Source organism: Gadus morhua, chromosome 3 (assembly GCF_902167405.1).
Source record: "Gadus morhua chromosome 3, gadMor3.0, whole genome shotgun sequence".
NCBI classification, from domain to species: domain Eukaryota; kingdom Metazoa; phylum Chordata; class Actinopteri; order Gadiformes; family Gadidae; genus Gadus; species Gadus morhua.
This window is the reverse complement of record NC_044050.1, coordinates 25,746,017-25,760,530: the sequence shown is the minus strand read 5'-3', so window position 1 is coordinate 25,760,530 and position 14,514 is coordinate 25,746,017. Positions and strand designations below refer to the sequence as shown.

General features: G+C 41.8%; 1 protein-coding gene and 7 non-coding genes across 14 annotated transcripts in view; all 8 read right to left on the bottom strand.

The window, feature by feature from the left end:
* Positions 1–415: 415 nt before the first annotated feature.
* On the bottom strand, positions 416–631 carry LOC115541140 (small nucleolar RNA U3). The gene has a single exon (XR_003976280.1). It is a non-coding gene; the product is annotated as a small nucleolar RNA U3 (small nucleolar RNA).
* Positions 632–1,546: 915 nt separating this feature from the next.
* LOC115541141 (small nucleolar RNA U3) lies at positions 1,547–1,762 on the bottom strand. The gene has a single exon (XR_003976281.1). It is a non-coding gene; the product is annotated as a small nucleolar RNA U3 (small nucleolar RNA).
* Positions 1,763–2,680: 918 nt separating this feature from the next.
* On the bottom strand, positions 2,681–2,896 carry LOC115541139 (small nucleolar RNA U3). The gene has a single exon (XR_003976279.1). It is a non-coding gene; the product is annotated as a small nucleolar RNA U3 (small nucleolar RNA).
* Positions 2,897–3,758: 862 nt separating this feature from the next.
* On the bottom strand, positions 3,759–3,974 carry LOC115541167 (small nucleolar RNA U3). Its single transcript, XR_003976305.1, has one exon. It is a non-coding gene; the product is annotated as a small nucleolar RNA U3 (small nucleolar RNA).
* An 805-nt stretch (positions 3,975–4,779) lies between these two features.
* Positions 4,780–4,995, bottom strand: LOC115541166 (small nucleolar RNA U3). The gene has a single exon (XR_003976304.1). It is a non-coding gene; the product is annotated as a small nucleolar RNA U3 (small nucleolar RNA).
* An 805-nt stretch (positions 4,996–5,800) lies between these two features.
* LOC115541160 (small nucleolar RNA U3) lies at positions 5,801–6,016 on the bottom strand. Its single transcript, XR_003976298.1, has one exon. It is a non-coding gene; the product is annotated as a small nucleolar RNA U3 (small nucleolar RNA).
* A 741-nt stretch (positions 6,017–6,757) lies between these two features.
* Positions 6,758–6,973, bottom strand: LOC115541142 (small nucleolar RNA U3). Its single transcript, XR_003976282.1, has one exon. It is a non-coding gene; the product is annotated as a small nucleolar RNA U3 (small nucleolar RNA).
* A 1,891-nt stretch (positions 6,974–8,864) lies between these two features.
* The window catches only part of micu3a (mitochondrial calcium uptake family, member 3a), a 25,483-nt gene continuing 19,833 nt past the window's right edge, over positions 8,865–14,514 (bottom strand). For 4 of the 7 annotated variants that reach the window (XM_030352462.1, XM_030352464.1, XM_030352466.1 and 1 more), the window contains 6 exons: positions 14,335–14,506; positions 13,886–13,894; positions 13,105–13,213; positions 11,575–11,732; positions 10,824–10,888; positions 8,865–10,167 (listed from right to left, as the gene is read on the bottom strand). In XM_030352462.1, coding sequence (XP_030208322.1) covers positions 10,161–10,167; positions 10,824–10,888; positions 11,575–11,732; positions 13,105–13,213; positions 13,886–13,894; positions 14,335–14,506 — 520 coding nt within the window. In that variant the 3' untranslated portion in view covers positions 8,865–10,160. Of the gene's footprint in view, positions 10,168–10,819; positions 10,889–11,574; positions 11,733–13,104; positions 13,214–13,885; positions 13,895–14,334; positions 14,507–14,514 lie in introns of those variants that run through there. The other 3 variants (XM_030352463.1, XM_030352465.1, XM_030352468.1) reach the window with 2 other exon arrangements.

The window sequence follows — 14,514 nt, the reverse complement described above, 5'->3', positions numbered from 1 at the left end:
TATGCGTTTCCGCTGGAACGAGGCCGGCCGGGACACAAACCCCTCTGGCTACAAGGCATGCCATATTTATAGTGCAAGTGAAGCCCCTGTTTGGCCTCGGAGTCCCGAGTGATCATTCACTGCAGTGAGTGATCGATCACTGCCCTACCATTGTGGAAAGTTTAACAAACAACGACGGTTATGGTCGAACCCATAGGCAGTACTGGAAAATAGAAATGTATTAGACGTGTACCTCAAGTATATCATAAATATAACTATGTTATGAGATATAACAATAGTAGTAGGCATATAAGGACAAATACATCACGAAAAATATCGGATACTAAAGTAATTTGAGGGCTTGCCTTCTTAGACGATCCCATCACTATGAATCTAATTTTGACTGACTTCTTATCTTGAACAATTTCTACATCTAACCACTCTGATCATGTTCCCTACCTCCAGGCTCCACTAGGGAGCAAGGAACGGTCATCAATGACAACGAGCGGATGAAATTAATCATTACTCGCTACCCGCTTCGCGCTCAGAAGGGAACATCAATACTCTTCATCGTGGTTAGAGTAACCGATCACTTTCGTACGATATTTCTCAAGTCAAAAACTATAGAAATGATCCCTGAAAGTATGATCTTAATGTTAAAACGGGCGCGGACGGGTAGCCATTCATAGGGAAGTCTTTCTCACTCAGGGTTTTCTCAAATTTTCAAACATCTGATACGCATAGAACATAGATGATCTTAAACTGTCATTTTAGTCCTGTCAAGTTAATAGTCTGTATTTCTCCAAGAGAAAATGTATTGTACTATTATATGTTTCCAATACCCACAATGCATTTGGAAAGGATCTAGTAAATTTAGACAGACGTTAAAGATATTCTGATTAAGTCATAGACAACGTTACCTAGCCTGCCATTTTCTTTTTTGTGTAATTAACAAAATCCATTAGGATTGATTATTGATTGATTTAGCAAAATAAAGGGGCCGCAGTAAAGCATAGATAGACTGTCAAACACCTACAGGAGGAACTATTGATGTAGAGGGGGAAGCGTTCACGGTAGCACAACTGGTGCGGTTAAGAAACTCTTCCCTTTGGTATGGTGACAGCATGGTGACACACCCCCGTTTCAGCTCCAGTAGATTACTATGCGGTTTTGTGTTTTGGACCCAAGAGTTCTAGGCAAGGAAGGTTAAGGCTCGGGGCAATTTGGTATACTTTTTATCCGTTAGTTTCCTTATCGTCGTTGTGTATGAACGTTATAATGAGTGATATTGTTTATGAAATGTGCAACATAGGGTGACATAATATAAATCGTGTCCGGAATGCTCCCTATGTATTAAATCCTACGAGGAATTAAATAGCACACGCAATTCAGATGCATAAGCTACTGCTATATTGTGCTGTTATTGTACAGGCATTCCAGATTCCGCGTGTGTAATTAGGCATTCATTATACTGTAACTGGTTTGTCACAAAATGTGGTTACGGTCTCTTTCTGGCTGGAAATATAGCGGTATAGCTTTGATTTATTTTGACCGTAATCTAGATCTAACCACTCTGATCATGCTCCCTACCTCCAAACTCCACTAGGGAGCAAGGAACGGTCATCAATGACAAGGAGCAGATGAAATTAATCATTACTCGCTGCCCGCTTCGCGCTCAGAAGGGAACATCAGCGCTCTTCATCGTGGTTAGAGTAACCGATCACTTTCGTACGATATTTCTCAAGTCAAAAACTATAGAAATGATCCCTGAAAGTATGATCTTAGTGTTACAACGGCAGCGGACGGGACCCCATTCATTGGAAAGTCTTTCTCACTGGTGGTTGTCAGGGTGAACGTTCACAATATAGCTCATGTGAATATAACAGATGACACTGAAATAATTCTAATGTATTAACACTGAACTCTGGCGTTAATGATCCAGACATAATACACAAAATAACCACTTAAAACTTTATAGGCCTACGTTGCGTAACAGTGAATGTTTATATGAATAACCCGAATATTGAATTAATAACGGCACATGAGGACAAACAACACTATAGAATTACGTTCAAAACTAGTGATCATAAGGGCCAATACAAGTACCACGCACAACTACGTTAACGGAGTGACATGATAAAGAGATATAGAGATAAATAGTTCCCACATCTCTTAGTTTGCGACACGGGGTCTGTTGACGAAAGTAGGCTACCACCCATCTGTCGGAATTCAACTCATTCCCCACGGCTTTAGTCAAACTAACATCCGACCTCTACGTATATTGGTATTATTTTAAATCCTACGAAGTATTATAAACACGGGAAATTCATGTGTAAGGCTACTGCCATATGGTGCCGTTATTGTACATGCATTCCAGATTCAGCTTGTTCAAATTACTTGATACTGTCTACGATATGATTTCCTGCACACAGAGTGAATTACCATTTTATGCTAATTGATATGGCTATATCACTCGCATCACATCAAAAGTGAATTATTATTTGAGATATTATTTACACCTGAGCATTCACACGGGCAATGCAGGTAACTTCAAACGGTTTACAAGAGCCTACACACACTACATCCAACTTGTAACGATTATATGCACTATAAATACTAGGTATATATCAAAAGTTTTAACTTCTCAAGAACATATAATAACACATCTATTAATACTTAATCTGTACAATATCTACATCTAACCACTCTGATCATGTTCCCTACCTCCAGGCTCCACTAGGGAGCAAGGAACGGTCATCAATGACAACGAGCGGATGAAATTAATCATTACTCGCTACCCGCTTCGCGCTCAGAAGGGAACATCAATACTCTTCATCGTGGTTAGAGTAACCGATCACTTTCGTACGATATTTCTCAAGTCAAAAACTATAGAAATGATCCCTGAAAGTATGATCTTGGAGTTACAACGGCAGCGGACGGGAACCCTTTCATTGGAAAGTCTTTCTCACTGGTGGTTGTCAGGGTGAACGTTCACAATATAGCTCATGTGAATATAACAGATGACACTGAAATAATTCTAATGTTATTAACACTGAACTCTGGCGTTAATGATCTAGACATGACACAAAAAACAACGATTTGAAACTTCATATTTTACCTTCTCCTGAATGTTTAAATGTATAACCCTAATATTGTTTTAAAAATGGAACTTGAGAACAAACAGCATTATAGAAGGATATTGAAAATTTGCAATCTGAAGGTTAAAACACGCACAAACACATTAAATGAGTGATATGATAAAGAGTTACAGCGATAAATAGTTCCTACATCTCTTTGAGAGACACACGGGTCCGTTGACGAAAGTCCCCCCTGTTGGAATTCAACTCAGTCACTGGCACTCACATACGACATCCCTGTCTATTTATATGATCTAAAATGCAACTTTGTATTAAAGAGCACACGAAATACATACTACTGCAATATTCTGCAGTTATTTGACAGGTTTTCCAGATTCCGCGTGTTCAAAATGCTTTGTAGGCTATATCCTCTGTCACAAAATACGTTTGGGTTCTCTCTTTTTTTATGCTAGGGTAAAATAGCTGGAAAATAAATTTCAACCTGCATTGCAGGTAACATCAGACGGTCTACAAAACATGTTTTAACATTAAATATACCGTGCACATCAAATACATTTGAGCATAGAGACTCAATGAGACGCACAACATGCTTATTTTCGACAGCATCTACATCAAATACATTTGAGCATAGAGACTGAATATGACGCTCAATATTCTTATTTTTGACAAAATCTAGACCTAACCACTCTGATCATGTTCCCTACCTCCAGGCTCCACTAGGGAGCAAGGAACGGTCATCAATGACAACGAGCGGATGAAATTAATCATTACTCGCTGCCCGCTTCGCGCTCAGAAGGGAACATCAATACTCTTCATCGTGGTTAGAGTAACCGATCACTTTCGTACGATATTTCTCAAGTCAAAAACTATAGAAATGATCCCTGAAAGTATGATCTTAGTGTTAAACTGGCAGCGGACGGGACCCGATTCATCGGAAAGTCTTTCTCACTGATGGTTGTCAGGCTGAACTTTCACAATATGTACGCTATGGGAATATAAAAGATGACACGGATATAATGCTAATGTTATTAACACTGAACTCTGGCATTAATGATCTAGACATGATACAAAAAACAACGATTTGAAACTTCATATTTTACGTTCTCCTGAATGTTTAAATGTATAACCCTAATATTGTTTTAAAAATGGAACTTGAGGACAAACAGCATTAAAGACGGATATTGAGAATTTGTAATCTGAAGGTTAAACCACGCACCAACACGTTAGGAGTGATATGATAAAGAGTTGCAGAGATAAATAATTCCCACAGCTCTTTGAGAGACACACGGGTCCGTTGACGAAAGTTCCCCCTGATGGATTTCAACTCAGTCCCACACTGGCTTTAGTTCAACTCACATACGACATCCCTCTCTATTTATGATCTAAAATCCAAGTTAGTATTAAAGAGCACACGAAATTCATACTACTGCAATATTGTTCCGTTATTTTACAGGTTTTCCAGGTCTGCGTGTTCAAAATGCTTTGTAGGCTATATCCTCCGTCACAAAATACGTTTCGGTTCTCTTTTTACTTGATTAAAATAGCTGGAAAAGATATTTTAAACCTGCATTGCAGATAACTTCAAATGGTTTACAAAACATGGTCTACTATTAAGGATACCGCAAGAGCACGTCAATTTCATTTGAGCATAGAGACTGAATATGACGCTCAATATTCTTATTTTTGACAAAATCTAGACCTAACCACTCTGATCATGTTCCCTACCTCCAGGCTCCACTAGGGAGCAAGGAACGGTCATCAATGACAACGAGCGGATGAAATTAATCATTACTCGCTGCCCGCTTCGCGCTCAGAAGGGAACATCAATACTCTTCATCGTGGTTAGAGTAACCGATCACTTTCGTACGATATTTCTCAAGTCAAAAACTATAGAAATGATCCCTGAAAGTATGATCTTAGTGTTAAACTGGCAGCGGACGGGACCCCATTCATTGGAGAGTCTTTCTCACTGGTGGTTGTCAGGTTGAACTTTCACAATATGTACGCTATGGGAATATAAAAGATGACACGGATATAATGCTAATGTTATTAACACTGAACTCTGGCATTAATGATCTAGACATGATACAAAAAACAACGATTTGAAACTTCATATTTTACGTTATCCTGAATGTTTAAATGTATAACCCTAATATTGTTTTAAAAATGGAACTTGAGGACAAACAGCATTAAAGACGGATATTGAGAATTTGTAATCTGAAGGTTAAACCACGCACCAACACGTTAGGAGTGATATGATAAAGAGTTGCAGAGATAAATAATTCCCACAGCTCTTTGAGAGACACACGGGTCCGTTGACGAAAGTTCCCCCTGATGGATTTCAACTCAGTCCCGCACTGGCTTTAGTTCAACTCACATACGACATCCCTCTCTATTTATGATCTAAAATCCAAGTTAGTATTAAAGAGCACACGAAATTCATACTACTGCAATATTGTTCCGTTATTTTACAGGTTTTCCAGGTCTGCGTGTTCAAAATGCTTTGTAGGCTATATCCTCCGTCACAAAATACGTTTCGGTTCTCTTTTTACTTGATTAAAATAGCTGGAAAAGATATTTTAAACCTGCATTGCAGATAACTTCAAATGGTTTACAAAACATGGTCTACTATTAAGGATACCGCAAGAGCACGTCAATTTCATTTGAGCATAGAGACTGAATATGACGCTCAATATTCTTATTTTTGACAAAATCTAGACCTAACCACTCTGATCATGTTCCCTACCTCCAGGCTCCACTAGGGAGCAAGGAACGGTCATCAATGACAACGAGCGGATGAAATTAATCATTACTCGCTGCCCGCTTCGCGCTCAGAAGGGAACATCAATACTCTTCATCGTGGTTAGAGTAACCGATCACTTTCGTACGATATTTCTCAAGTCAAAAACTATAGAAATGATCCCTGAAAGTATGATCTTAGTGTTAAACTGGCAGCGGACGGGACCCGATTCATCGGAAAGTCTTTCTCACTGATGGTTGTCAGGCTGAACTCACAATATTTACGATCACGCCACTATAACGGATGTCCCTTATATGCATAACCCTTATATTGTTTTAGTACTGGAGGACAAACATCGCTATAGGATGACGTTGAAAACTATTAATCATAGAGGGTAATACAGGAAACACGCACAGGTACGTTAACGGAGTGATATGATAAAGAGATAAATAGTTCCCATATCTCTTTGCGAGACGGGGGTCCGTTGACGAAAGTACCGCCCCTCTGTCGGAATTCAACTCAGTCCCCCACTGCTTCAGTTCAACTCACAACCTACCTCCCCGTATATTTATAGGCTATTATGTAAATCCTACGAAGTAGTAAAGAGCACATGAAATTCATATGCATGCGCTATATTGTGCCGTTATTTGACAGGCTGTCCAGATACCGCGTGTACAAATTACTTTCCTTATACAATAGGTCATTTTTTTCAAAATGCGTTTGGAGTCTATTTTCTCTTGATATTGGGCTACAGTAGCTGGTTAGGCATTTTTAATCTGCATGCACGTAACTTCACACGTTTTATATCAGCCTACACAGCATTGATCTATTTCACACGATAGACTGCGCAGTAACTCTGACTGCATAACACCCAATGTGATTCCATGTCAGCGGCTCAAGATAATAGTGAACGTTATTTTTTGTACAATATCAACATCTAACCACTCTGATCATGTTCCCTACCTCCAGGCTCCACGAGGGAGCAAGGAACGGTCATCAATGACAACGAGCGGATGAAATCAATCATTACTCGCTACCCGCTTCGCGCTCAGAAGGGAACATCAATACTCTTCATCGTGGTTAGAGTAACCGATCACTTTCGTACGATATTTCTCAAGTCAAAAACTATAGAAATGATCCCTGAAAGTATGATCTTAAAGCACACACGGTCGCGGATGGGACCCGATTCACAGGGAAGTCAATCTCACAGAGGGTCGTTGGGTGGAACTTTCATACCTCAGAAATTGAGCTTAAAATAAATGATTTAAATAACCTGAAGTAATTCGAAGGTTGTTGAATAAGAACTCTAGCGTGGGCAATCCAGAAGTCGTAATAGAGAAGCGTATATTTAATTGTAATCACGCCCTGTCATGTATCTATGTTCGCACACCTCATATAAAAAAAAATGCTCATATATAAATGAACATCCATCGTTTTGAAATTCCATACAGAACCAATAATCCGAATATAAAATACAGGAAAGGGACACAAAGACGTCAAATTAGTGATATGATGTAGAGACATTAACCGTACCCACAATTCTTAGCGATATCTTGGCGTTACATAGCACTAGCTAAAGCATTTTGTTACACTTACACGAAATAAACGAGTTGTATAGTACAGCTAACGTTATAATACGTTCGAACAGTCGACGTGTTCAAATAGTGAATTGTCGACCAAGGCCCTTCAAATAAACATAATACAAAACCAGCATAAAACATCTAGGCGGTGCGTCGGATTGTATCTCCCGGGCAGAAACATCGGGAAGACTTCAGTTCCGCTGATGTTAAAATGAGCTCCCTTACTGCTACATTAAACCCACATGAATAGTCTTGTTCTAATGCATCATTAACCCTTCTGTCAGAATGGCATTTGCCAAAATTGTACTGTTCAGGAAACTTAGGCAAAAATATAAAGCGTAGCTTACATTTGATACATGTGAATAAAATGTAATCTTAATTTATTAAGTTAGTCCCATAGGAGGTACCTGTTCATTCCTGGTTTCCACTCTACTTCTACAAAATACGACGGTATCTTGTAGGTAGGCAATTAGTCAACATGTGGAATTAAATCTTTCTCATTGGATTTTGAAAATAAAAAGCCATTGAATTTTAAGCACTGAATATTTATGCATTGAAATAACGAATCTGGATTTCAATGCATACATTCTTTCGATTTGAAGAGGATCGATTGCTCTTCCTTGGGTCCCCAGATGTTAACACAGAATTTCATACATTGAATTTTGCGGCTGACTTTGGCATGTTGAATTTATGGATATTATATTTAAGTACAATTCTTTAACGCTGCATATTTGATTTTGAATTTTTTCTAACATTGAAAAATACAGATACTTTATTTCAATGCATAAATATTCAATGCTTAAAATTGAATTGGCTTTTTATTCTCAAAATCCGATGAGACGATTTTATTTCAACACGACTGCGCAGCCTGTTGCTTAAATTCAATACGTTTACTATTTATTTAGGATTTTACCACCTATCACTGCAAATGATACGGCTGCTGTTTACTGCGTAACATAAATTCATGTTCTCAGTTAAAGATCTGTTTTTCTTTACCTGAATGGCCTCTTAAGTGGATGCTTTTTTTTTGTATTAGTAGCCAACGGCCTATTTTAGGCTTATGTTCAACTGGAAGACACGTGTTCAATAACCTACCAGTCTTTGCCGGCCAACCTGCAGTTTTCTAATTGTGTACCAATTAATTATATTATATTGACGTGGCGCACCGGTCGATTAAAGGAATACAAACCGACCCTCTTTAAGCTAGTTTCCGCCCACAAACCACTCCCACGTAATGTTTGATTGACTTACCTGGTAGCTCTGAACGGCATAAAATGTAACTCATTCAAAGCATTTGTTAAACCTATGGAGGGCAATTTAAGTTCTTATTTAAGTCTTATCCTACTCTACATTAAGGATCAACTCATTGCATATAGCTTGTAGCTCATAGTAGCTAACAGCTACATCACTTAAAATTAAATTAAGTAATTTGAGGGCTTTTCTTTAAGAACGGACAACGAGCGCATGCTCAGCATGGTAACTTTTTATTCGTGCACTGACCGTTCCTTCCGTAGAACAACATCTGTAAGTATCAGATCAGATGTTAGATATTATGTGAGGTTTAGATAAACATGTGGACGGGTCAGAATAGATGATCTATACAGGGCTTATTCAGCGTGACATCGCAATGAACGCCTCCTTTTTGGAAACATAGGAGCATTACATTGTCATTTTGAAAGTGCCCTAGATTGACGCATTTGACCCTAGTGAGACATCTCACATGTTTTTAGAATTCAGAATCTGAACAAAGCAGCTTTATTTGTTGACAGGAGATGGACGGAGGACAATAGGGCTTGTACATCGAGACATCACAGCGACCACCTCCATGTTGGAAGCATAGGAGTATTGGAATGTAAGTTATTGTGTTGGAAGTCATAGTGATTTGGTCATTTTTTGTCATTAATAGTGAACTGATTTCTGTTTTCATTGGCCAAGTTTACAGTATATTTACGTTGCTTCAGGATTTTACGTTACTACGACTCTCGGGTGTTCTCCAAAGGGCGGAGTCTCACCAACAGAAGATCCCATGATGCATTCTGATGTACAAGCCCTATTAATTGAGGTTAAGAAGGCACCTGTGTGGATACATGCACACGTCGCTCACCGCGGCTGACAAGAGACTCCATGGAGGATTCGTCATTTATACAAAATACTAAGAAACATACACACACATGCACGCACGCACATACACAGTTGCTCTCTAGTGAAGTGCTTATCCGAAATTTTACTATTGCTATTCCATGCAGGAGTTATTTATAGCACTAGTCATTCTTATGTTATAACTTCATATAACTTGTATATCATAAGCCTATATATAGGCCAACTATAGTTGCTATAATGTGTATTTATCCATACATAGATACATATATATTAAAACATTAATAGGCCTATTACAATTTTTCACATTTCCAAGAATTTGAGTAAAAAGAGGAGATGGCTGTAGAAATATAAACAGAACAGTAGTTTATGGACTCGAAGTGCATCTTAACTGGCCTTAACTGGTTTGTATTCTGATTTAAGCTGGCTCAGAGCAGTGATATCTAGGGTTATCCAGACACTTCTATCCAGGAGAATGCATCTTAGACAGAAGTGGAAATAGGAGTAAATAGAGGAGTGCCACGGTAGCCAGACTGGCTGAGAGTGTTCGTCTAGCCTAGCTTCAGCTGGTCATGCCTGCTGGAGCTGTTCCTCAGGGTGGTGTGTGGTGCTCCATGGCTCTTGGTCCTCCTCCCTCCTGGTCAGGGAGGTGCGCTGGCTCTCCGTTCACCTGGTGAAGAAACCACAGACGAGGTGAGCGCTCATCTCAACAACGTTCTTCGTGAGAGCATGCTACTTACACCCATACAGTGATGAGCCCACACAAGGAGGTGGGTTAGGGCATAGGCTGGGGTTAGATATCAGACACAAGGGAGTGGGTTAGGGCAGAGGCTGGGGTTAGATATCAGACACCAGCGTGGGGTTAATTCATAGGCTGGGGTATAAGGTGGGGTTAGGTCATAGGCTGGGGTTAGATATCAGACACCAGGGTGTGGTAAGATAATTAAAATAAGGCAATTCAAAGAAGTATGAAAGGTTAATATAGTTAAGGTTTATGGTCAGGGTTTAGGAGGTTATGGTAGGTAAGTTTAAAAGGTTTAGGGTCAGAGTGTAGAAGGTTAAAGGTCCCATGACAGGCCACCAGGTGGGGTGTCATTAGCCGTCACAAGCCGTTTTGAAAATCGGTCTCTTATGACATCACAGGTGAGCGTGGCCGTCTACCAGCCTACCCAGTGGACTGAAGCAAACGTTGCTCATCTATCCGTCACACTTCTCGGTGGACACGCCCACCTGTGATGTCATAAGAAGGTCTGATCTTCAAGCGTGGGGCCATCTTATTTTTCTACTAAACCCAGCGGTTGTGGTGTCAGGTTGTTGAGTGGTACTTATCTGCTGGCCAGCTCCTTCCTGAGGCAGGACCTGAAGGAGGTGAAGTGCTCCTCAGACTTATAGCCCTGAGGAGAGAGAGAGACAGACAGACAGACAGACAGACAGACAGACAGACAGACAGACAGACAGACAGAGAGGAGAACGAGAGAGAGGGAGGAGGGGGTTGCGTAGATGAGCCAAGGATACGAAGCATAATGTCCCACTGGTTTAGAAAATGACTCGCACAACCGGCCGTGGTAGTACATATACATTTTAGACTGCCGTTTCTGATTTGACGATTGACGTGTGATGTCTGATCTGTGGTGGAGGCTTGTGTTCCGCAACCCTGTCCACCAACCTGTCTATCATTTTAATGTCTGTCAGTCTCAATGTCTGTAAGTCATTCCCACTCTCCACATAGACACAAAGTGTTCCCATAGCGACGGATCTTATACTGCTGCCCATCAATAACTAAATTAACCCCTCCACATAGACACAAAGCATTCCCATAGAGCAACTAATGTTTAACTGCTGCCCCTCACTAACTAAATGAAGCGTCTCACTAAATGAACTGTTTGTAACGCCACTGGCCAGCAGGGGGCAGTAAGGCTCCTTGGAAGCATCATACACACACACACACACACACACACACACACACACACACACACACACACACACACACACACACACACACACACACACACACACACACACACACACACACACACACACACACACACACACGCGCACACACACACACACACAGACCCACCCTGGCCCCACGGTGCAGCCGGTCCTTCATGATGCCGATGAACTCTTTGTAGGACAGCTGGTCGTCGTGGTCCACGTCGAATATCTTGAAGATGGTGTTGACCAGGTGGCGTGTCAGCTTGAGCCCCGTAGCCACGAACACGGCCCGCGCAAACTCATCTGGGGGGGGCCAGTGCTAGTTAGTCATCATTCTGGAGGGTCATTAGGTATCACAGTTTTAGTCGCTTTGGTACGTTTCTCAAAGCATCCTCAACATTCGCCAGACAGTAAATACATTTCTCAAAACAATTTGTACAAATAGCAGAACACCAAGAATTACCTGCTAAAGCCAGTCTCTGGCTCAAAATCCTTAGTTCATATCTCAAAAGTAAAATATCTGCGTCAATGAACATGTCGGTGCCATCAGAATGAAAAGTCCTTGGGTCATTGTGTACGGATAAGACAGTCGAATCGCTTAGTCATGTTGTCAATATAACAGTGTACTCTGGAGGGATGTTCTAATGTAAACCATGGCCAAAGTTTTGAAGACAATTATTGTACATTTTAAGTTACAACTTAGTGTATGTGGTAGATTGATTGCAAGAGACTGGACAAGAATTACATTTACGCTTTTACTGTTTCTACTATAATTTGTTGACAGACCATGTTATTGCGATACAGAAAGGAAAAGACATCACTGCATAGCACAAAGAAAAGAAGAAAAAAACAAGACAAAACTAGAAATGTGAACTTAGGACAATCTCCTTAGGGAAAACTGCTGTAGTGTATAGAAATATGCTTGACATATTATGACAACTTGTCAACCATTTTGCATGTAAAGACTTATGCAATGAACTAATGCCTAAATGTTGTGGGGGTGAGACTATTCAATAGAGACCCATTACAATACGTTTTGATCAACATGGCATAAGCCATTGATAATGTAAAAAAGAGCAGAGAATTGTACATAATCGTTGTATGGATGTACCAAAGCATTTGCAACTTGAACAAAGAAATGAGAAACTGCTTTTTTGATGTGCACAAGTGACACAATGATGTGAAGATTGAACAGAAAGACAGAGACAGACAGACAGACCGACAGACAGACAGACAGACAGACAGACAGACAGAGACAGAGAGGGACAGAGACAGACAGAGAGACAGACAGACAGACAGAGAGACAGAGAGAGAGACAGAGAGAGAGACAGAGACAGAGAGAGACAGAGAGACAGACAGACAGACAGACAGACAGACAGACAGACAGACAGACAGACAGAGAGAGAGAGACAGACAGACAGAGAGATAGAGAGAGGGAGAGACAGACAGACAGACAGAGACAGAGAGAGACAAACAGACAGAGACAGACAGACAGAGAGAGAGACAGAGAGAGACAAACAGACAGAGAGACAGACAGACAGAGAGAGACACAGAAGGAGAGAGAGACAGACAGACAGACAGACAGACAGACAGACAGACAGACAGACAGACAGACAGACAGACAGAGACTCACACACTCTCCCACTCTCAAACACATTATGTCTGCCGTGCCTACCCTGTCCAATGGAGCGTGCAGCAAAGTTGTACATCTGCATGGCGATGGCAAAGTCCTCGAGGTTGTTGAGGAACTGGAAGAAGGACCTGAACTCGTCGAAGGTGATGCCCTGGAACCAGAACCAGACAAGAAACAGAGCCGGGGGTCACTGCTGCTCAGTGGGCCGCGTCAGGCCGGCCTGAGTCATGCTAGCAATGCAGTAACACTCACACATCGTAACGCTAGCTACATTGTGATGCTAGCACTGTCATGCTAGCAGTCATGCTGGTCCCGCGTGAGGTTCGGGCCCCCACCTAACCCGCCCGCCGTCAATGGCGGCAGCACGCGCAACAGTGCGATGACATCACAGCGCCCAGAGCATAGCCGAGCCCTGCGTGAGGATGCAGCAGTGACATCATACGTCCCTCATGCACCTGCTGAAGCCATACCGTACGTAGTCACGTGACCCCCCCGACGTCATCCCATGAGCCCCGACGTCACCACATGACCCCCATGTCATCACATGACCCTGAGGTCATCAAATTACCCCCACGTCATCACATGACCCCAGGGCCATCACATGACCCCAAAGGCCATCACATGACCCCGACATTACTAAGTAGATCCAGGCAGAGACGACAGAAGATCGAGGAAAGGGCTCCCAGGGCCGAATTGGTTCTTGGGTGAGCGGGCAACACGGTGCAGAACAGACACAGGACACAATGCAGCAGTCACATCAACAACACACCAAACAGACACATAGATAGACAGGCAGATGGACATATATAGGTATATGACCAACCTCCTGCTTCTTGATAAGTGGACGAAGGAGAGAAGAGAAAGAGAGCGAGAAAGGGAGAGAGAGCAAGAGAGAGCGAGAGACAGAGAGAGCGAGTTGGACATCAACAGATCTGAGGAACTTCTCAGGGCAGGATGAAGAGCTCAAGACCTCTCCTCCTCATCACCTCCCCACAGTGGTGCGTGTGTCTGTCTACCTTGTGGTCAGGGATACAGTGGTGCGTGTGTCTGTCTACCTTGTCGTGTGTATCTGTCTACCCTGTTGTCAGGGATACAGGGGTGTGTGTGTCTGTCTACCTTGTTGTCAGGGATACAGTGGTGTGTGTGTCTGTCTACCTTGTTGTCAGGGATACAGTGGTGTGTGTGTCTGTCTACCTTATTGTCAGGGATACTGTGGTGTGTGTGTCTGTCTACCTTGTCATCAGGGATACAGCGGTGTGTGTGTCTGTCTACCTTGTCATCAGGGATACAGTGGTGTATGTTCTCGAGGTAGGCGTTGATGTTCTCCACGTTGGTGAAGCGCAGCAGGATGCGGGCGAAGTCCTCTTCGCTGATGGTGGTCATGCCCTTGGAGTAGTTGAGGAACTCTATCTCCAGCATCTCGGTCTGGATGTTGTCCATGAACCTGCAGAA